The 23,641-nt window shown below is 40.0% G+C and overlaps 2 protein-coding genes across 2 annotated transcripts in view; both read left to right on the forward strand.

Annotated features, from left to right (window-relative positions):
* Positions 1-23,641, forward strand: part of LOC135708906 (uncharacterized) — a 76,730-nt gene that overhangs the window by 42,351 nt on the left and 10,738 nt on the right. Inside the window, exon 4 of the mRNA XM_065231087.1 lies at positions 2,105-2,509. Coding sequence (XP_065087159.1) covers positions 2,105-2,509 — 405 coding nt within the window. The remainder of the gene's footprint in view (positions 1-2,104; positions 2,510-23,641) is intronic.
* On the forward strand, positions 13,408-15,457 carry LOC135708918 (uncharacterized). Its single transcript, XM_065231099.1, has 3 exons — positions 13,408-14,413; positions 14,479-14,644; positions 14,702-15,457. The coding sequence occupies exons 1-3, from the start codon at positions 14,051-14,053 to the stop codon at positions 14,938-14,940; spliced, it is 768 nt and encodes a 255-aa protein (XP_065087171.1). The 5' UTR covers positions 13,408-14,050; the 3' UTR covers positions 14,941-15,457.

Raw genomic sequence — 23,641 nt, forward strand, 5'->3', positions numbered from 1 at the left:
TACAATACAATACAATACAATACAATACAATACAATACAATACAATACAATACAATACAATACAATACAATACAATACAATACAATACAATACAATACAATACAATACAATACAATACAATACAATACAATACAATACAATACAATACAATACAATACAATACAATACAATACAATACAATACAATACAATACAATACAATACAATACAATACAATACAATACAATACAATACAATACAATACAATACAATACAATACAATACAATACAATACAATACAATACAATACAATACAATACAATACAATACAATACAATACAATACAATACAATACAATACAATACAATACAATACAATACAATACAATACAATACAATACAATACAATACAATACAATACAATACAATACAATACAATACAATACAATACAATACAATACAATACAATACAATACAATACAATACAATACAATACAATACAATACAATACAATGCAATAAAATTACAAATAACCTAAAATCATAGGTGCTCATCGCGAAATTAATGGGAATTATGACTTTGAATTCTAACACTGGGATAGTGAAGGCGTAGCCTGACCACAACCTCGAGGAAAGTGTTGGCTATGCTTCTCCAACAAAGCTGCTCAGTATACGCTATGATGTCGGCTTCGCTGGCCTAGTGTGATCATCGCTTAATGATAGCTGATTAGTCGATACGTAACCGACAAGACGTGACTATTTTTACTCTCTCGGGTTATGGGTACCATATACATGTGCTTCGTTTTCGATTATTGAATAAGAAGTCCAATAATAATGCCATCACATGATACATGGATTACACTTCGATTGAGAAAGAGAAGCGAACATGGAAGACACCGCACGACAAGGAAACTTTCCAAATTGTCTGATGAACGCTTTCTGCATATGTTGTAAGGTTTCTCGTTATCTGTGTCGATATTGAATTGAAATGTACAATGAGCTAGGAACAAGCACAATCGTTGTCGCAGTGCAGTTAATATGGTATAGTAATGTGCTCAGAAAGGAAATGTAGACTTCTGTTAGGGTCGATGCTTTTTCATTCCAGTCTCGACATCCCATGCCACATAAACAGATTAATGGACACGAAAAACGTTGGCACCCCTTTATATTTCTTTGTATTTTGATGAATGTGATCCTTTTTCCAAAAAAATTGTTCTAAAAATAAACAACTTTTTTGAGCTATCAAACTTATGGTAATTTATTCCGGTATCAAAATAAACAAGGGTGCCCAATTTTTATAGTATACAAAAATCTGTATGTGTGGCATCCCTGATCAGAAGGGCAAGTCTGGGGACACCCAACTCGAGGACACCCCGCCGGGAAAATCAACATTTTCCGGTTTTCTCATTTCTCATTTCCGATTCAACATAAATCGCTGAAGCGTTTTACTAGCTACTTTTACTAGCGACATCTGTTGTAAAAATCAGCCATGCTTTTAATCCATTGAATCTAATTTTCGGTTTATCAAGATCCATGTTTATTAAACAATTATTATGATCAAGCTTTACTTTATGGCAACATATATTTTTTTATACTCTGTAATATTGTAGAACTTAGACTAAACAAAATCATTAGGTCATGGCAATATTTTTGTTCTCTTGGAGCTTAACAAAAATCTCAAGATGGCGAGTAAAGTGTAAACTTGGAAAATTTTAGACTCCATTTTCAAATTGGCAAGGTAATGATCATCATCCAATATCTTGTATATGTCCAAAAGATGTTCAGCTGGTTCGTCTTTAGTGCGACTCACTGTATGACTCTTTTATTTAATATTGACTTTTATTTTAGTTGTAGAGGATGCAAAACTAAGCAACTTTGTTCAAGACGTCAAATTTTTATCCATCATCTACGCATTCTACGAACTGAAACAACTAGAAGGTTAGGGTATATTATTATACGCATTATTCAAGTATGGATGTAATGATAAATGAGAAAAACGTATCGAAATTGATTCTAAACCCACGCAAAGCACTAAAACAAATGCGTAAAGTTTCTTGATGTCTTATTTCCTAGCTGTATGTTGTTTGCTGTGGGATTAAGCTGTTTGAAACTTCTTTACAACTTTCAGAGCATTGACGAAGAAGTACTCGAGCTAGAGCATCTGAAACATCCTCCCCCGAGTGGAGGAGCCAATACGAAAGAAGAAATTTTACCGCAGCTGGAAAAGCAGTTGGAGGAAGAAGCTCAAGCGTCGGCATCGATAACATCCTCAGATGAGGACGCAGGGGATGACAACGACGACGATGATAATGATGATGAAAATGATACCGGAGGTGACACCAACACCGATGATACTGATGACGATGATGAGGGAAACAGTGACTACGCTGAAAAGCTGGCAAAGGCATCGGAAAGCATGCTACTGAAAACATTGGCCGAATTTCATCATCAACAACAGCACCAAAACCATCATCAGGATGTTGGCGATACCAACAAGCTTGACTCAGCAGATGAGAATATGAAACTAATGAAGGTAGGTGATCTATGTCTAAGCCTGAAGGTATGCAACTCAGCTGTGTATCTTTCTACTTCGCAGGAATATTGAAAATAACGTGCTAAGTCCAGCGGGTATTTTTGTTTTTCGCTCGTGGAAAACGCGTTGGGGGATCACTATTTTAAGATTGTTTCTTTTATTTACAAAAATTAAATTTAAATAGGAGACTTGAAGAACACAGTATCGGTTTTGGTTTCAATTATTATAGATTCTATAATTAAAACTCTCCACAACGAGATATTGAAGGAACTATCGGGTTGTAGAACTATAAATTCTCGGTCATTATATGCACAGTATTAACTGTGTATTATCTTTTCTTTGGTAGAATTTTCATGCAGTACACTATATAAGAGGCATTTCACAAACTAAGGTACCATTTGCGAAGTATACAAATCGAAGCGATGTGAAATTTGAAGCAAGTGAAATCATGAAATTTCGTTAGTGAAAATGGTACACCCAACGGGTGGATGTAAGATTCGCTTACAATTATGTGGGATTCATCATCAGAGGATGTAAGTGGAGACCGCATGAACCGAGGATGCGATATACCTAGCTGCGGTCCGATGCAAGAAAATTGGAGACCGAAAAATGTAGAGTGTATTAGTGAGGTAAATTTATTATGTCGAAAAAAAATACTGCTCTCTCCATGCTTCTGAATAAGGTTGGCCTAAAAGCAAACAAGAAGCGTTCCTTTCCTCTCACACTCGACTTCGTATGCTTTTTCTGCTGGAGAGATTCGCGGCAAGGGTGTGTGTCGTTCTACCATGTTATACATAAAAATCAAGGCAAATGCTTGCTTGTGTAGGTGAAAGCACAGACAGAACACGAAATAAAAAAGGCAAAAAACCATTACATCGCCTGTAAGGTCAACTTCTAACATTCGCTGCGATGTTCATGAACAGAGGATGATAGGAAATGGAACTAACATTAATTGTAATAGATTTTTGGTTTGCGTGTAGGATTGTGGAACACAGCAGTTCACAGCTCATGCGAAGCGAAATCCGTCAGGTCAGTTCTCATCTCAGGTGAAGTTAAAATTAATCAAACCTGACAGACACGCTTTGTCGAAACAAGTAAACGTAAGCTTATTTAGGGAGATTTTTAGCCTTTGGCTAGTTCATCTTCCGAAAACGTAAGCGAAATAAATACGTTCCACAATATTCGGTTTCGTTGGATCGTATTTGTTTACAGTTTAAAGTGAAGTGAAATTTTTGTGTATAGACAACTTTGTCAAGCAGTTTTGGTTTGAGTTACTACCAGCGGTTTCACAAAACTGGACCAACAAGTTATATTTTTTATGAAACGCACAAATGGCAAAATTCCACACGTTATCATCATGTGTCTCAATCTTAATTGAGCACTTATTTCATGTGTGAATCTTATGCTGTGAACCATGCCTGAACACTATTTGTTATACCCCGTACAGACTATGGCTTATATCATGTAATATAGGCTGCAATGAGCACTCATACGTACGATTTCTAGTGAAAACTAGATGCATAAGTGCTCATTGCAAGACAGCCTATATTACATGATATAAACCATAGTCTGTACGGGGTATTAGCAACCGGTCCGGTGGAAACTAACGATTTTAAATTGGCTCACTACTTGACTAGCCTATTGGTTCCAAGCAAATCGATTAACTTACCCCATTCTAGTCGAAATTCTAGTACTACACTATGTTTTTTTTAATTCACTATGAAAGTTAGACAGATAAAATAAGGGGTTCGTGGATTTTCCTATATTTCGAGGGGTGCATCGATTAGCTTGGGACCGAAGATACACAGTTCGAAAAAGTAGTGTAAATTTCTGTTCAATATGATGCACATAAATGGAGCATCACATATCATATAAGTTTACATTATAAATCATGTAAATTTCTGAGACATTTCATGCAATGTAGCAAATATTGTATACAAAAGCCCATATTTGTAAACAACATTGTTTACAAGTTGCTCGGTTGCGAGAAATGAAATACAAGTTTACGTGAATGAATGTTTACATCACAATTAAAATTCAGAATTTTTATCTGTGTAGTACCAGAGCTGAGCCAAAAAGTTGTGCACGTTTCTTTGGGACCTTCTGGTCTTAGAGTTACCCTAATAAAAAATTGCCATAATCGAACAATAACCCAAATGGTTGAACTATTCCACAAATGGTTTGGATGATACCCCGAACACGTCGTTAAGCAATTTAACCATACCATTTTTATTAGGGTACCTCTATGGTATTAGGCCCACTCTGTACCTCGAACGCACCTCACTATTTAAATTAACCTTTACAGTTGCCGTTACACGAAAACTGACAGGCTGGAGTAAGAAAAAAGGAACAGGAAGTAAAAAAAAACCTAATTTGCTGCAGTGGAAACACGCTAGGAAGACCAAAGTTACATTTACACTAAAATAACTATCATTTTGCGTATCTATTATTCTAAATCTGCAAACTTTAATAATTAAACGGTAATGTACAGGAAATAATTGAATTAAAAACGAACAAGCTAATTACTTTACAATTTCTAGCAGTGAATTAATTACTCTATTAAAATTGAGGTTAGGGAGTCGAAGTTGCAGGAAAAAGGGAGGAAACACAAATTTTAAGCTCGATTCTTTACTTTAAATAACATTAAATCTAACACAAATACATTTAAAGCTTTAAGCTGTTCACAAACTGGACACACTCTGAAGATCGAGTTCCTTCGGCTATTCGGATCCTCGTGGGGCATATTCAAAAGCTCCCCTTCCATGGGCATCCAGCGTAGCTGAACGCTTCTCCAAGAACGACATTGAACAGGTACCAGGAAATTGACAACGTATCCGCTTGTAGAAAAAGTACCAGCTAGCATCAAAATGGAGTGGGTTCGCTACAAGCGAGATTTTCCCAACCCAATACTTCGAACATTTTCGTATTTTATAGCGGAAAAGGCTGCTGACGCAAGCGAAGCGACCCGTTATTCGCAACCGAAGGAGTACTCCCAAATCAAACCAAAGGAGAGAGGATTTCTGCATTCTCACGATTCATCAGAAAACTCGTGGAATGATGTCGCAGTGTCGGAAACGGCTCGAAGATTCATACCGGTAGAGAGGCCCTACCACGTATGCCAGAAGGTGGATCATCGCGTTCGGAACTGTCCGAAATTCAAAGCCATGACGTGGGAAGAGAGGACCAAGGAAGTGGATAGGTTGAAGCTCTGCAGTACTTGTTAGAATTGGCATGGACAATCTCGTTGCAGGTTTAAGATCCAGTGCAATGTAAGCCAATGTCATGAGCGGCACCTCTGATACATCCAGCGGCTAGCGTCTCGGCCGATGACAGAGAAGTAGCTTCCAGCCACAACACGCACAGTGGTGAACAGCAGTCCGCGCTCTTCCGAATGGTTCTTGTCACGTTGTATTACGAGGATTGCTCCGTAGATGCAGTTGCCTTTTTGGACGAGGGTTCATCGTTAAGTCTGGTTGAGACGGATTTGAGAACGGAGAGAAACTCGAAACGAATGAATTAGCAAATTTCTGCCAAAGGTTCTAGTGAAAAGTGACCACTCAATAACGCACATACCGTAACAGAAATGAAATTACATGTTCAATCCATTCGGTACTCGGAGTTAGCAGATAAGTTCAATCACTTGAAAGATCTTTCACAAGCTGATGACTTGTCCGGCATGCCTAGGATTCTCATTGGTTTGGATAATATCCATCTATTTGCCCCGATTGAATCTCGGATCGGAAATCTCGGAGAACCAATCGCTGTGCGATCCAAATTAGGATGGACGGTGTACGTTTGTTGGACACCACGTAGGAGAATGCATCACCAATCAAGAGCTACACGATTTACTACGGGATCATTTATTGGTAGAAGACATCGGAATTACAGCAAGCACCGTTTTAGAATCCGATGATAACCGACGAGCCAAAGCCATCTTAGAAAGCACCACTGTTTGCACGGGTGATAGTTTTGAAAGTGAGCTCGTTTGAAAATCGGATAATCATCATTTTTCCCACAGTCTTCCGATGGCTCTAAAACGACTAAAGCAGTTGGAAAAGCGGCTGTATAACAACGCGGAGCTTGCTGATGCCTATCACCACCAAATAAGTGAATAATTACGAAAGGGCTACGCACACAAGGCTTCTCCGAAAGAGTTAACGCATGAAGATCCCGGACAAATGTGGTACCTTCCAGTAAGCATAGTGACGAATCCCAAAGAGCCTGGGAAAATGAGACTCGTTTGGGACGCTTCTGCCAAAGTTTCCGGGATATCCCTAAACTCTCTTCTCCTCAAGGGACCGAATTTGTTAGCATCGTTGGTAGCTGTCATTAGTCAATTCCGAGAGCGTCGGATTGAATTCGGAGGAGTCCTAATGGAAATGTATCACCAAATGCTCGTCAGACTCGTGGACACACTGGCACAATGTTTTCTGTATCGAAAACTCCCGAAGAGGCACCGGAGGTATACGTCATGGACAGGTGAACTTTTGGAGCCACATGCTCACCGTGTACTGCACGCCGGACGGTACCGTCGAAAATTTTCAAATAAAGACAGTTTCTTAAGGGGAATTTTCGGTGAAGTGAAAGGATAGTACAAAGTCCGCCATGTTTCACGCACAGTCTGACGTTTGCTTATGAATTTTCTCATAGGAGTAAAGAGCTCCAGAGTCGCCGTCAACGCCAATTTGTAAAAAACCGCAATGCAGAAGAATACGCTGAACTTTATCCGGACGCTGCAGCTGCAATCATCCACAAACGCTATGTGAATGATTATTTTGACAGCACAACACGGTCCAAGACAATGACAATGAGATAGTTGAATTAGAAACAAACAAGCTAATTACTTTACAATTTCTAGCAGTGAATTAATAACTCTATTAAAATTGATGTTAGGTAATCGGAGTTGCAGGAAAAAGGGAGGAAACACGAATTGTAAGCTTGTTTCTTTACTTTAAATAACATTAAATCGGACACAAATACATTTCCAGCTTTAAGCTGTTCACAAACTGGACACGCTCTGAAGATCCTTCGGCTGTATCCGAAACCGAAAATTCTCCTTAACACTATTGGTTCGAATTGTGACACACTTGGAGTCTATGTGCCTCATATGGTGATATCAACAACTTTGCACGTCATAGATTAATGTTGCACTGTATTCGAACAGAAGGATTTTCGCAATTTTAATTTATTTTCGAAGCGTCAACATTCACCAAATGGAACACAGTCTAAGAGTTTTGACAAATTGATTGTTTACCAGAGCAGACATGGCTCTTTGAAAAACATAATCGAGAATAATTGATTTATTTCGCTGTTCGACTGGTTGTGTCATTTTAACTGCTCGGCTGAAGTGGTTCATGTCATTTTTCACGCTGGTGAAAAATTTAATATTTTAAATGAGATTTCACTCCGCTTTGAAATCTACCTAGGCCTTATGAAGCAAAAAATATTCTACCTATCTTAATTGTTGTCAAATGAGTTTGTTCTTAATTGTACTCCGTACACATGTCATTTGTGTATGTAAACATGTTTGTTTATCTCAGCTGGGTGGCATCCCTATCTTGTTCGCCTTGCCTTGAAAAGAGCTAACATCGCTGTGGGCCCGTGAGTCGTGGGCCCCACTGACAGCTCATAATTTGTAAACAAATAGAAGATTCATGCCAGAATTTCAAAAAAGGCGTGACTGATATTTTAGATATTCTTAATATTTTTGCTTACATTTTGTGAAAAATAAACTTAGAACTCATAAAATATTATTTTCTGATTTTCTACCACGAAGTCAAATGGCAAGAAAGGGAAAATAATTTCATTTGATAATAATAAGACAATGCAGTCACGCCATTTTTGCAGTTCACACTTGAATTGTGACGTTTCAGATGTTGGTTTCAATATTGTTGATTGCACGAATTTTTAGACTTCTGCGATAAGATTTCAGTGACAGTTATGCTTGCGCACTCACTAATACTACTTAATCCATATGTCAGACAGTGCAGCAGCAAACCATCAAAACCAAAACAAAACAAAATAAAATTTCTCACGATCTGTCAAATCACAAGCCAACTAGGCTATCCAAGACAAGGAGAGGAGGTCTGGCAATGTGCAGCTTGTTGTTTTTTCCTTCGCTCGCATTCGAATGGAACAGTGAGTTTGACGTCACACTTGTTGTTAAATGGTAACAGTAGGGGAATGAAAGAGACTATAAAATTAGCATTGCCCGATCTTTCTCTTTGACATAGCTAGGCTACGTTTGTGTGAGTAAGAGATAGGTGTACGCTGGGTGTGCGAAAATATTCACTGTGCAGAAATTTTTCATGAAACTTTCCTTAAATTATCGACACCAATTTAAAACTTCTTCAATAGTCTAGACGTGGTTCAATAGTCTTGACATTGTCATGGATACCAAAATTAATTAGGTGGAATTAAATGGAAGAGGAGATGCTGTTTTATTTTTTATAGTCTAGACATTTATGGTGTTATTAAAACTGCCTAAACGATTACTGAATTTCTTTAAAGTTCTCTAGACTCTATATACTTTATATACTGAATTTATCAGTATTTTTTAAGAACCCGCACCTTTACTGAAATCAATTGATTTGCCTTGAAGTTGCGATAATTTCCTTAAGTAGTATAACCATTATTAACGCTCACTAATTTTCCTTGAATTTATATATGCTTACCTGAGGTTCTCCAAATTTGTTTAATAGACCGGCAAATTTTCTGATATACATTCATAATTTCCTGACGCTTTCGGATCAATCCTAGAATTCTTGCAATACCCTATAATTCCACGAAGCTCCTTCCCTAGCAGCACACATGTCACTGAACAATTGTGGTTACTTGTGTGCCACTTATTCCAGTCACAATCAAGTTGAATATTATATTTAATATTTCGATCGAAGTGTGCTGCTTGGGTTGTAAGTTATGTAAGATTATTCTGAAGCTATCTGATCGTCCTCGAAGTACTCGGAACTTCGATGAATATCATAAAACTATCTAAAAATGTCTAAATTTATTTGAGGTTCTCTGGAATTTTTTGAAGAAAAAAAACTGCTAAAACTTCTCGGATTTTTTTTAAATTAATGAAACTTCGTTAATGTTCTCTAATCGACTTAGCAAAATTATCACTTTTTTAAGTTCTTGAAATCTCAATAACATAACACCCTTAAATTACTCTCACGTTTTATTTATTTATTTGTCGTCAATCAAATGTAGATCAGTTTAAGTTACAAAAAGCACTTAAGATCTTGAAATAATGAAATTGGGTTGTTAGCAGAAAGCTTAAATAAAACAACAAAAAAAGGTTATCTTCCATTTAAATCCACTTAATTAATTTGTGTATCCATGACAGATACGTATTTCAACTACAATGTGCAGTCTTCATCAGTGGGAATGACACTTTTGCTGTTTTACTTAACATCTATTTTATTTTCAATCTCTGAATAATCTCGAAAAGAAACGTTTTTTAAGAGCATTTGTGTTCATTTTCATATGTCATATATGTCATATATGTCAATTCCTGGCATAGTTTGTTCTTCAGTTGTTAATATAAAACATATTTCTGTTTCTAAAGGAACGAGTGGAAGCATATAAATTAAGATTTTCTAAAATCTCTGTGGCATTCACTCTTTGTGCTACAACATCGTTTATAAAAGCTATCATTACAAACTGCCTTTGCTTTTCAAGTGCATCCAAATTGATCAACATACTTTGAGACTCATAAGATGGTAAGGGTAAACTCGTCCAGCCTAACTCTCTTATAGAAAATAATAGAAACTATTTTTGAACTGATTCAATGCGGTTTATATGGGTATCTTGATATGAAGCTCAGACTATACTACAGTACTCAAGGAGGGGCCTAACATATATTTTCCGGATGTTCATTTAATTTTTACCGCGTTCCAGAAATTCGCTCGGAGTTTTGCTGAAGTTTCCGGAAATTCCCTGAGTTTCTCGAAATTATTTTATTTTCCTTGATTTTATTTCCGTCGATCTTATTTTCTGTACTGAGTACCAATGCTACCGAAGCCATGGAGGCAGCTCCCACACCTGGACCCTACCAACTCATAGACTGGGGTCCAACGGCTTTACTTCTCTTCCGAAGGAAGGCGTGATCAGAGATTTTATGCCTCAGAAAATCCCGGCGGTGCTGACTGGGAATGAACCCTGACCTTTTGGGTAAGAAGCAATCACACTTACCACTTCACCACCACACCACCGGCACCACTTCTTTAAGGTTTCTACAATTTTCTTGAAATTATTGGAACTGCCTTTGATTCTCTGAACTGTCTTGATGTTCTCGAACCTTCCCTAAAGCTCTCAATATTATTGAAGATTTCGGTTCTGCTCGGAAATAAATGGAATTCCCGTAAACACTTTTATATTTCCCTGAAATTCTCTGGACTTCTGTGAAGTATCTGAAATATTTCTGAAGTTTTCATAAATTCTCTGAAGGTCTCTGTACTTCCCTGAAATTCTCGGAAGATGATCACATTATGGAACAATCCTGAATTTTTCTCTTCAAATTGCTCCAAAAGTGTGGACTAAATAGTTGAAGATTCTAATTTCAAATAACAGACTGTAGTGGTAATTTTTATACGATAGATGGAGTAGATGACTCCATCTATCGTATAAAAATTACCACTACAGTCTGTTATTTGAAATTAGAATCTTCAACTATGTAAATCGTTGACTTCACGTAGAAGTAATACTAAAAACATATAGTCAAAGTGTGGACTAAAGTTACGGGAACTACGCTTAAGATCTGTTATTACCCAAACATCTCTAGATCTAGCTTTTCTGAAGTGCTTAGAACTTCTTAAAAATTTGCACAATACCCCTCAAGTTTTCTACATTTCTCAAGTTCACTTGACACCTGTGAGTTCTCCGGAATTCTAGGAACGTCATAAAAGTTCCTGAAAATTTTTGGATTCTAAAAGAACCGCTTTGAAGTTTTGAAAGCTTCCAATAAGTTCCCCACATTTTCGGCGTGTGAACAACCCTTATGTTCCCGCAGTTTTTTATGGAGCTTCACTGAAGTTCTCAGCATTTCCTTTCATTCCTCAGAACTTCTCAAAAATTCCTAAAATTGTTGGGAAGTTAATGGGACTGCAATGAAGATCTCTAACCTTCCATAAAGTTAATAACGAACTTGAAATAAATCATTTAATTTTTTTTCTTTAATTTTGGCACTTTGAAAATTTTCATTAACGGCACCGGTGGTGTAGTGGTAAGCGTGATTACCTCTCACCCCAGCAGGCCTGGGTTCAATCCCAGTCGGCGCCGCCGGGATGTTCTGAGGCATAACATCTCTGATCACGCCTTCCTTCGGATGGGAAGTAAAGCCGTTGGTCCCCGGTTCATGAGTTGATGGGTCGATAGGTAGGGTCCAGGTGTAGGAGCTGCCTTCCTGGCACGTCGGTAGCATTGGTGCTCAGCACGGAAAACAAGATCGACGGAAAAAATAAACCAAAGGAAAAAAAAAAAAAATTTCATTATCTTGAACTTGTACATGGAATAGGAATCTTCAAGACACTGAAAATTTTTAGATCTTATTAAATTGAGAAATAAAGTAAAACACTATCCAGACTGGAGAGTTACAACATGTTATAACGGTTGTCAAATAATTCCAACACAGAAACCACCATCCAGATAGCGCTATAACATGTTATAACTCTGTAGTCTGAACGTACTATAAGTGTTAAACTTCAACATTCAATGGATTTGATTGTAAAGCTGTTTCTTTAAAACTGATTGCCGTGTCCTTTTTTTTTTGAGTTAATTGCTGTTGTTAAAAAATAGCTTTCTTATTATAAGCCTGTTAAAGTTCTGGAAAAACCTGGAAAACTCAGGTAATTTTATTTAGAAAAATGAGTATATATCCGTCACAAAACAAAGAATGCTCAATCTTGAAATAAATTCACGCTAAAAAAGTTGAAAATAGTGACTGTTTACAAGAAAAAGTAACTTTAGTGGCTTGGCCTTTACAAAAGAGTTTTTAGTGACTGGCTTGAAAAAAGTGACGAGGTCACTAAAAAATGACTCGCTACCATCCCTGGTAACTTCCTTTTTGGCTAAACTGAATGATTTTCGACTCAAAAATGAGTAGCCTCAAAATAGCGTGTGTAGGACATTTTCTGCGTTGGAAATTTTGCTGACTTCTTTGGGGATATACAGGAGTATATATCATTGTGCTTGCCACACAAAGTAAAAAAATCCATGCAATGATTAGCATACAAAGCTCTTAACTACCTACAAATTGTGGAAGTGCTTCAAAGAACAAGAAGTTGAGAGCAGAGAAAACGCTCGCCAGATGGAAGCGAAGATGGAAAAGATTTTGTTAATCAAGTTTATCAATTACTTAAGATAGCTTAAGATGAGCTAGTTCTACAAGCTTTGTAGATGTAGTTCATTTCGTACCAAACATATTTAGAATACATCGGAAAAATTTGACCGATAATAAAATTTCATACTCACATTCAATCGCGACCAGAGCATACCTCGTCTTCAAGGTGAGATTGCTCCCAATATATCACGGAAATCTACAGAGTTGTTTGCGGATGGAGTTTAAGCAGGAATTCCTTTTACCCAATTCTTAGGTTTTTATTTATTGTATAGTAAGATTGCTGACCGCAAATGGTATTAGTACTATTGAATTTTAATTCAACGAAAGGGGATTTCCAAAATTATAATTCTCGGCCGGAAACGAAATGAAACGCACGATCCGATTGTTGTAGAGTGAACGAGAATATAATTTTCCTGTCAAATGACAATTTAAGTACATATTAGTTTAAATATTAAAATAAATTGGCTTAGCAAAGGAACTTAGTTTTCTTTACATTCATTAGAACGTAAGATATATGTAAGTTTGTTCCACATTATTTAGATTGGAAGATAGATGTAAGTTTGCGTAACATTTTTCATTTTACAACGTATTCATTCCCGACCAACCATTCGTGAAACTTCGTTAAAGTTCTTTATGCAAAAATTAAGATTTTTGTCGATAATTCTTTACCTTGAAATTTGTTTGATTGCGATACGTATATTTAAAAATATTTATTGATCGATACTCACATTTAAGAAAATTTCTTTATCGGTAGTATTATAGAAATCTATCCAGCTTTCCATGCTCGGTAATGGCGGCCTGTTTGTATGAATAAATGTATCCTTCACTGTGCTATCTGGAGGTTCGGATTTTGACCCTTCTCTTTCCCTCTTCCAGGAACAGAAGAAAATGGAACAACATACGCCCTCCAGTTAGTGTCAAAAAGCACAGTGAAGGATACATTTATTCATCCAAACAGGCCGCGATTACCGAGCATAGAAAGCTGGATAAAGGTGCCATAATAAATTTCGTCCAATTTCGATATATCGCAAGGGCTTGAGCTTTCTTCATAGATATTAATCTAAAACTATTTAAATTCTTATACCATCGTATCGTTGCACTTCGCTAAAGAACAACAAAGAATGCCATCGATGCAGATTCATAATCCTCTTGTTATCGATTTGCACCGCTGGGTAAAAAGAGTTCGATACATCATGTGACAGATGGCTATGTTTATAAAATTTCTGAATGAACAAATAAACACGAAGATGTCCGATCCAAGTTTCAATCCTGAAATTGAGGAAGAGGTGCTGGAGGAAACTCAAAATAATCAGGCAGTAGTAGTAACACTTCCGCTAGATGTATACAACGAGCAAGCGGATTCAATAAGAGCGCTACAGGCCGATGTGACTTTTATTAAGGAGCAAATACAAATCCTGGTCCAGCAAGGATTGCCACCGGGTACATCGTCAACATCAACACAGGATTTTTTTAATCCGATTAGAGAGTTCATGCCTCTGGGATCCACTGATGCATTGATCAGATTCGAGGAGTTGCTGGGAAAAAACGACAACAAAAAGAAATTTGTAAGTGGTACCATTTATGTTCTGTTTATGTTGCTTATTAGTGAACTCATATCGTTTATTTGCAGGAAAAGTTCTTAGCATCTTTCGTACTGTTTAAAAAGCCTCTGAAAGAGATAACCGTGGCTTTCATTGAGAAAGTGTATGACCTTGCATTGCAGTCTCAAGTGAGCTATTCTGGGGCTGGTGGCAAACAGGCATTAAAAAGTTTGTGCTCGACACAAGTATTAATAAGTAAGTAGTTTATTTTTGCTGAATTCAAAATATAATACATATTATTGCATCTTACAGAAGCTCTCGTCGATCATTCGCTCTTTGACAACACGGAGAACCCAGCAGCCCAAGCGTGTGTCGAATTTCGGTACCAAATGCAACACGCATGTGATCGGATTAGGAGCAGTAAGCGCAAGCAATCTGGGTCCGTAAGCCGACAACGAGTCAGCAGACAAAAGTTGACTGTTCCGCTGCTTAAGATGGAGCTTAACGATGGCCACAATGAGGATGAAGTCTTGGATGAGGACACTGAGTAAGATCTTGAAATTAAAAAGAAATTTTTGCTCTTGTTTTTTTTTTTAATAAAAGCGGTAACAAACTATAACACCTGTTATAATCTTATTGTTATTTAAATGTATGAATCAGTGGTGTTACAAAATAATCCGAGCCATATAAATTGTATGGTAAGCAAACCATTTTGCATATTGATGGATTTAGAGGAAATGTCTTTACACAGTTTTCGAAATTTCCCAAAAGCATACTCAATTTTAACGTCAACTTTGAATTACACAGTGATTCTTCTACTTTAAACTCCTGTCCTGTAACATAGATACTTACATCTTTTTTTTTCAAAAAACCTCACTCGCAAAATAACAATTTCGTTAAAGAATTCCACATGATGCAGTTGTCACTTTTCTTATCTGCCCGAACAGTGAAATTAGGATAGGTAAATCTATAAAATTTATGACGATTATATTCAAAATGGCTTAAATTGAGTAAGTTATCGTTTGCTACCACACCAGTAACAGAGTTGAGTTCCTCCTGAAGCCTGTTGAATATTTGTTGTAGGGGTTTGCTTTGAACATGTAAATATCGCTTTATCTTTTTTATATCGGCTTCAAACGGGTAACAGCTATACGAATCCAAAGGACCATGTTTTATGGCATCATCTGCTAGATGTAAAAGAACGTGAACATTAAACGATACCGTCTCTTTTCCATATAGCTCAGGATAACTATTAACAAATGAGATCAGTAACTTTTTCGCGACTTTGTTGTACTTTTCATATAGTGATGAGCAACAGAGAATTCGAATGGCAACTGAAAAATTCAAAAAATGGGAAAATGTGGTTGTAGGAATTATCTGATGGAATATGACTAGTCCTGCATACAAAACAATATTTCTAAATTCTGTTGCTTTCATTTTTGAAACGTAATTAAGGGTCCTCAGCTTTCTTTGAAATTCCATTGGTACATATTCTGTGCATTCTTTGATTCGATCGTCGATTTCTTTCATATTTTTTTTCGTTAGCTTTTGTGGGTTAGCCTTTCCTGTGAATGCAACTAATATTTTTTTACAGACTCCTTCATCAACAGCGTGCATTTTGTCGATTACAAAGTCTTCAATCATGTCAATTGGTAAGTTTTCCAAAATAGTGTGGTCTTTGGACATGTGGTGGTCATCTTTATCATTATTCGACATTCTTTGTCTGAATTTCGAATCGGTACGTAGAGGAGCATCGACTTCGGGATATACTATTTTCCTCGAACCGGAAATATTCGTCCCCCGGGTTTCACATTTTGGACATGCTGAATATCCTCCGTGTGATTTTATACCCTTGATGTACGCTACTGCTGGTGCATCTGCGACGATACATTTTATTTTCACGGTATATACCTTACCATCTTTATGAAATCCAGTAGTAAGTAATTCCTTCATTTCATCGACAAACTCGTTGAGAAATGCGTTAAAAGATGTTGGTTTCGATGGTCCATTGAAAATTCCTACGATGAATACATGCCGTATAAACCCTTCGGTATGGATAGCTCCCGATATAATCCACAAATCGTTCGCACCACTTTTAGAAACAGGTGTTCCGTCTACCGAAAAAGATAGCATAATTGGTCGTCCTTCTTTGATATGATCCATCAAATTGAACTGGTTCAAAAACTCCGCTATACCAATGTGAATGTATTCTCCATTGCACATTTCCCGAACGTTGGATTTTCTTGGTGTTTTAAGAAGACTACGCGCATCATTTGGCAAATCCAATCCAGTATGTTCCTTCAAAATCTTCAGTAAATCGGAGACTCCGGCCAACGGAACACTGTATTTTGAAACCCAACCTGCCAGATCTGCTTTCAATTGGGAGCTGGGAGAAACATCAGTTGTTCTAATTGATTCATCTGTATTCTGCATAGGAAACACATTAAAAAACAAATTAATAACTAACAAACGTGTGCATTGATAAAATTAAATCCGTCACTAACATTGTTTCCATACTCGTTTTCAGTCAACGGATCAAGATTTTTCCATATTGTCTCGTCAAAAGCTTGATCCAAATACTCTATATCCATAAATTCGTTCGAAGAGGCACTCTCCGTTGACGAATTCCGTACTTCATCGCAAGAAGCATCAGCATCCGGTAAATGAATGGGGAGGCACGTCCGTGGCCGCGGCGAAGCAAATGTTTGCAATTGTGACTCTTTAAGTTTATGTCGATGTGCTCTCGGTCTTTTTTTAAGAACCCGTGGCAAGATTCTCGGCATTTTGAAACGAAAGAGGAAACTTGAAACCTTGACGACTGACTGTTTTAATGTTATGACAAATTATTTCAAAGATGCATGAATAAATGTACAGAAAATTCGACACACCATGTACAAGAGTATGTTCTGCAGTCGTTGGGAAGGTCATCAACAGCAGCTGTAGACCCGAGGATCAGCAACCAACAACGAAATCAGTATACCCTAAATGGCATGGGATCGAAACTAGTAATTGTGCAGTTAAAAAAGTCTTAAAAATATCAGCACTGTAATTGATAGAAATATGTTTACTTCTGTTGATGATCACCGTCTGGCTAAGATGATTCAATTAAGTTTAAGTTTAAGAAATTAAGTTTCCACGCTTCGCAAAAAATATTTTTTTTTATAATATTTAATTACGTTTCAAATAAATCCACGTAAAGATCAGTACTGAACTGGCAACATAAATCGATATCTTTACATCGTTAACGATTGGTATCGAGATTTTGATAAAAATCTTTATAAATTATTCATTATTAGACTTGGAGTAGCTTTGAATGGCTTCATGAAATGGTGACGATCGCTATCGATTTTTTATATGAATGGCTTTAAAGGCCGATATATCACAATTTGAAGAAATTTAAATAAATGGTTGGTCGGGTTGTTCTCAGTTTTTAGGCCCTAGATGTAAGTTTAGATCATATTTACTTACGTTTAGTATCCCTTTTTAGTCCAGGATCTAGTTTTAGTCTAGCATGTAGTTTACTAGAGGTAGGTCCTAAGTAAATTAAGTTAGGTTAAGAATGTGTATTGTTTCATGTTCCTCTTTTCAATTTTCCTTACCAGTATCAACGGCTAGTTCAATTGTTCGAGCCGTAGCACAAATTCACCAGCAAGCAACACGTATCAAATCCCTAATTTTAAGAAACTTTGTTTAGTTCACAGCTTAGATTAAGAACAATTAGACTTACCAGCCGCTATAGATATTAGGCACTAGTTTAATTATTTATATGTAGTATTTAATTAGATTAAGCTGAATGTTATAGACGTTTGACTATCAACCTTTCTATGACTACCTTTTGTTTTGGCTTTGTCTTATTCTCTACTCACCAATGGTGACAGTACTCCAAACCTGTCACTCTGTCGTTTTCGGAGCGGCCACCGGGCGGCGTTCGATGCTGTCGGTTCGCAATGTATGCCGACGTTGAAGGTGAGCGCGCTGGCCTAATGGGATAGGCCAACACTCCCTCCAGGGTACACCAACTTCCGGTTGGGTTACTGCTTGACGCGCTGAACATCTAACACCGCCAACTTGGCTGCTGGACGTTCGTAGACTCCGCTGATCGTCTGCACAGTCGCGGACCGGACCTGACCGTCTCGGCTAGCGATCGTGTTGATAACCCTTCCTTTTGGCCAGCAACTCCGAGGCAACTTGGGGTCCACAATGATAACAATATCTCCAGTTGCGATGGACTTCACAGACTGGAACCATTTCGACCGACGAGTGATTTCCGGCAGGTAGTCGCTAACCCACCGCTTCCAGAACAGGTTAGTCAGGATCTGCGAAGTGCACCAGTTCTGCTTCAAGGCGAGACCACAGTCGTTACTCGTGACAAGTGGTTTTGTACCATTTGATGAACCAACCAGGAAATGGTTCGGGGTGAGAGCTGGAGCAGAGTCGTCATCTACTGGCACATGCATGAGTGGTCGAGAGTTCACCACGCTTTCTATTTCAGTTAGAGTGTTTCGTAGCACTTCGTCTGACGGTTTCTTCGTTGCGCAGACGACCATCAGGTTGCTCTTTACTGTTCGTATCAGCCGCTCCCAGCTTCCGCCCATGTGTGGTGCTAGCGGAGGATTGAACCGCCATTCGGTCTCAGAGCTACTGAACTCTTTCATGATCGCGTCGTGATCGACCACTGCTTCGAGCTTCTTCAGCTCTCGTTCCGCTACGACGAAGTTAGTGCCCCGGTCACTGTAGACTTTACGGGGTCGACCACGCCGAGCGACGAAATTTCTGATTGCCATGATACAGGAACTAGTGGTTAGCGAATGGACGACTTCAATATGTATCGCCCGCACGGTCAAGCAGGTGGCTAGCATTCCCCAGCGTTTCTCGACCCTTCTTCGGACGATGACTTCAATTGGGCCGAAGTAGTCGATTCCCGTGTGCGTGAACGGCCGCAAGAATGCTGCTAGGCGACCGGGAGGTAGGTCGGCCATTATTGGAGGATTCGGAGTTGCATATTCGTTCTTACACCTCTGGCAATCTTTGCGTACTTGGTTGTAGCACGAGCGTATGCGGCCAATTTGATATTTTTGCCGCAGTTCATTCACCACAGTTTCGTGGTTTTGATGGTGGTATTTATTATGGTAGTGGGATATTATTAAGGTAGTGATGTGGTGTTTGCGAGGTAGGATGATGGGTTTCTTCGCGTCTTCAGTGGCATAATGGCAGGCTGTGATGCGGGTTCTCATTCGCATTATACCACGTTCGTCCAGCCACGGTGTCAGCTTGTACAGTGAACTGGATTTCGGCAGCGGCGGTGATAGATCTCCTACGATTTGTGGCATATTCCGCAGGGTGGAGAGTTCTTCAGGATAGCCGTCTTGCTGCGCGATGCGGATCAGGTATGCTTCAGCTGCGGACAGCTCACTTTCGACGAGCGGTCCCGTTTTAGTCGGCAGTTTTTGTAGTTTCAATCGACAGTTTGCTGCAAATCGCAGTACCCACGCGACTATTTTTTTCAGTCGTTCCCAGCTGGAGTAGTCCGCGGTGCAGATGATCGGTTCTGGAACAACGTGGTGTGTAGAAAGGTTTGCTATGAGTTCGGCGTCTGTGGATTCGTTCCGGATTGCAGACTGTGGCCATTTATCTTCGGTTGTCCAGAGAAAATCTGGTCCGTTGAACCACCTACTCTCAGCAGATAGATCGGGAAGCACGTTCCACTTTGTAGCGTCATCCGCTACGTTTAGTTTGCTTGGTACGTGTCGCCATTCATGTACTTCCGTAGCCTCTAGAATTTCCGTAACTCTGAATCCGACAAACTGAGTGTACCGCCGATGGTCGGAGTTGATCCAGCACAAAACGTCTCTCGAGTCCGACCAGTAAAACTTCTTCGTTATCTGCATAGCCAAGGTTTCGACGACCGTACGAGTGAGCCGAGAGCCGAGGGATCGAGGTGAGCTTCAACGGTGCTACTCTAGCTTTAGAGGTGAGGAGAGAACAGTGGATTCTTCCATCTTTAACGAAGCGGAGAAATGATACAGCTGCCATTCCGCTCTTGCCAGCATCAACGAACGTGTGAAGCTGCACCTCATCGGCCTCGCTGTTTAGGTATGCGGAACAATAGCATCGAGCTATCTGAACGCTTTCGACGTTTGGCAAGACTTTTAGCCAAGTGAGCCAGTTCGTGAACGCATCGTCGTCTATTCCCTCGTCCCAGCTAAAACCGGATCGCCAGATGTCTTGCAATAACATCTTCAGGTAGGCTAAGAAGTGCGCGATCAGTCCAAGGGGATCGTATATCGTCATGAGGACACGCAGAACTTCGCGTTTCGTAGGCCGTCTTCCACCTTTCAGCAGAGCCCAATCGTAGCGGTTCCATCCAACCTTGAAGGTGAAGGCGTCGGACTTCGTGTTCCACCACATGCCTAAGACCTTTTCAGTGGACAATTCTGATGATATATCCAGACTTTTTTCCTCCGTACTTCCTTCTTGCATCGCTGACGTCACTCGTTTGGAGTTGCTGATCCAGTTCCGTATCTCAAAGCCACCTTGTGCGTGAACGTGTCTAACGTCCTTCGCTGTCTGAATTGCTTCTTCGTCGGAAGCTACGCTGATCAACATGTCATCGACATAGTGCGATTTCGTAATTGCTTCGTACGCCGCTGGGTAGTCACTCTTGAATCGCTCCGCGTTAATGTTCTTCACATATTGAGCGCTACTCGGAGAACAGCACGCCCCAAAGGTCATGACTCTCATCGCATACACCCCGAGCCTTCCTTCTTTGTCTAACCAATAGAAACATTGGTATCGTTGGTCTTCCTCGCGAATGAGTACCTGGTGGAACATTTCGCGGATGTCTCCAGTTACTGCTACAGGATGCAGACGGAATCGAAGCAGAATCGCTAGAAGAGAAGAAAGTAGATCCGGACCTTTCAGCAGAGCGGAATTCAGGGACTTTCCGTGTGCCTTAGCTGCTGCGTCCCACACTATCCTCACTTTTCCTGGTTTATTTGGATTTGTGACTGGGAATACTGGTAGAAACCAAGTGTGACCGGATTGCTGCTTAACTGCGTCGTCGGAAAGCTTGCGAACGTATCCCTTTGCTATGTAGTCCTTGATCTTCTCATGCAGTACTTCCGCCAGCTGTTGATCCTTCGCCATATGTTTTTCCAAGGACTGATGACGACACAGTGCCATTTCGCGGCTATCCGGCAAGCGGATGTCATCGTATCGCCACAGTAAGCCTGTCTCGTAGCGTTCGCCATTGAAACGTGTGCGGGACTCTAGAAGTGATTGAGCTCTCTCATCTTCGGATGACAGAAGCAGTTTGTCTGACTTCATAACTCCGAGACTATCAAGGGAAAAGTACTCTTTCATGGCTAGATGTAGACCTTCGTCGGATTCATCGCTAAAGGAGCGTACGTGGAATGTATAGCGGAACATATTTGGCGTTTCTCCGGAACACAATCCTCCACATATCGTCCATCCCAGTCGGGTCTTCATCGCAATCGGTTGACCTAGTTCTCCTTCACGGCTCTTCAGCGTAAGTCCCAGTTGAGCATGCTTCATTCCTATCAGGATGCGTGGACGAGCGTCGTGATATGACTCAACGGGCAGCCCCTCAAGGTGAGGATACAGACGTACTAGCTCATTGAAGTCTAGAGTTTGTTGTGGCAGCATTAATTCGTTAACTGTTCGCACATCGTCTAGCTGGAACTTCCTGGCTTCGTGATGTCTTGCAGCAATGTGAAGCTTGACAATACGAGAATTCTTCTCGTGGCGTTGAGTTCCCCCAGTCCATCGTGGGCAGAGTGGACTCGAAGTTCCACTTAAGTTGAGCTCATCGGCCAGTTCTTGATCGAGCAGTGTCAGCGCAGAACCTTCGTCCAGAAAGTCATAGGTGTGTACCTCCTTCCCTAATCCTGAAAGCACTACCGGGAGGTAGCGGAACAGCACAGAGCTTGATGTTGTCTGATGTGTATTGCAACGATATCCGGAGCTACTAGCTTCAGGTTGAGACGATTGGTGGCTTCCGCTCGGAGTGTTGCTGTTTTCAGTTTTCCTGTTCTGGTCGTTGTGTAGCAGTTCGTGATGCCTATATGTGCATCCGTCTTTGCCGCAAGGTTTGGCCTTGCAGTTTCCCTTATGTTGGCGAAGGCATGTGCGGCAGAGTCCAAACTCCCTGACTACGGCCCACCTGGAATCCCTGGACAACTCTCCAAATTGCTTGCACTTGTCCGCAGATTTGCAGCTCCCTTTGCATACTAAACACGTCTCCTTGGTGGGTGTTGGTGGAAGATCTACTGCCGCTTTTGTGGACGTATTGGGTTTCGGGTTGTGAGGAACCGTAGACTCAGAGTGTGCGTTAAGATAACTGTCTCCTTTTTTGCTCCGACGAATATCGCTGTGGCCAGGTTTTGCTTCCAGCGATACGGTAGGAAACGTTACCGAACTTGCTGCTTCCGCTAGAGTGTAAACCCATTCGCCGAAGATCGCTAAGTTGACTGTCAGGTGCGTCTTCTGATGTTGAGCCCAACTGAGCTTGTTTGTTGGTGGTAGTTTGCTGACAAGCTGGTGCAACAGAGTGATGTTGTACATATACTCCTCCAAACCACATGACTCAACTGTAGCGCAAAAGTTCTGTACGCTCACTGCGAAATCCACCAACGTTTCCAGTCGATCCTCTCGAATAGCTGGTAGTGAGCTTATCTTCCCAATCAGCGAGTGAACAATGACTTCTGGTTGACCGTACAACATCCGCAACGTATCCATAATTCCTTGTACGTTACCGGGATGCATCAGTCTGCACTTGACGGCCTCGTGAGCTTTCCCCTTCAAGCTCCTTTGCAGTCGCACCAGGTTCTCCTCTTCCGAGAATCCACACATAGCTGTCGTGCTATTGAACATGGATAAGAAGATCGGCCATTCTTCTGGATTGCCGGAAAACGTAGGCAAGTCCTTCGAAACAGCTTGCCGTGCCGCAATTTGTGAGCGTGAAAGCTGGAACTGATCGTAGTCATCCATTGGCGTGGGGCTTGCCGAAGATCTTGGGGCACGTGTGACACGAGATACAGCGTGGGTCGATCGATTTGCATCAACTGCTCGGGTGGTCGATTTGCACTTGTGTTGACTGAGGCAGAGTATCTGGACTGAAGTGTCCGGAATGCCCATGCACCAAGTCCCGATAAGGGTTATGCGATCCACGTTTTGCTGGTTGAGATTTGGGCTGCAGCTCTGGAATATGCCTGGAAGGTTCCAGATTACGAG

This window comes from Ochlerotatus camptorhynchus, unplaced genomic scaffold, assembly GCF_037179485.1.
Source record: "Ochlerotatus camptorhynchus isolate MF236.1 unplaced genomic scaffold, CSIRO-AGI_Acam_v1.1 ptg000341l, whole genome shotgun sequence".
Taxonomy (NCBI): domain Eukaryota; kingdom Metazoa; phylum Arthropoda; class Insecta; order Diptera; family Culicidae; genus Ochlerotatus; species Ochlerotatus camptorhynchus.

Coding starts and splice junctions, on each gene's coding strand:
- LOC135708918 (XM_065231099.1), top strand. CDS start 14,051: ATGGCTATGTTTATAAAATTTCTGAATGAACAAATAAACACGAAGATG. Junction 14,414..14,478: donor ACGACAACAAAAAGAAATTT/GTAAGTGGTACC, acceptor GTTTATTTGCAG/GAAAAGTTCTTAGCATCTTT. Junction 14,645..14,701: donor CTCGACACAAGTATTAATAA/GTAAGTAGTTTA, acceptor TGCATCTTACAG/AAGCTCTCGTCGATCATTCG.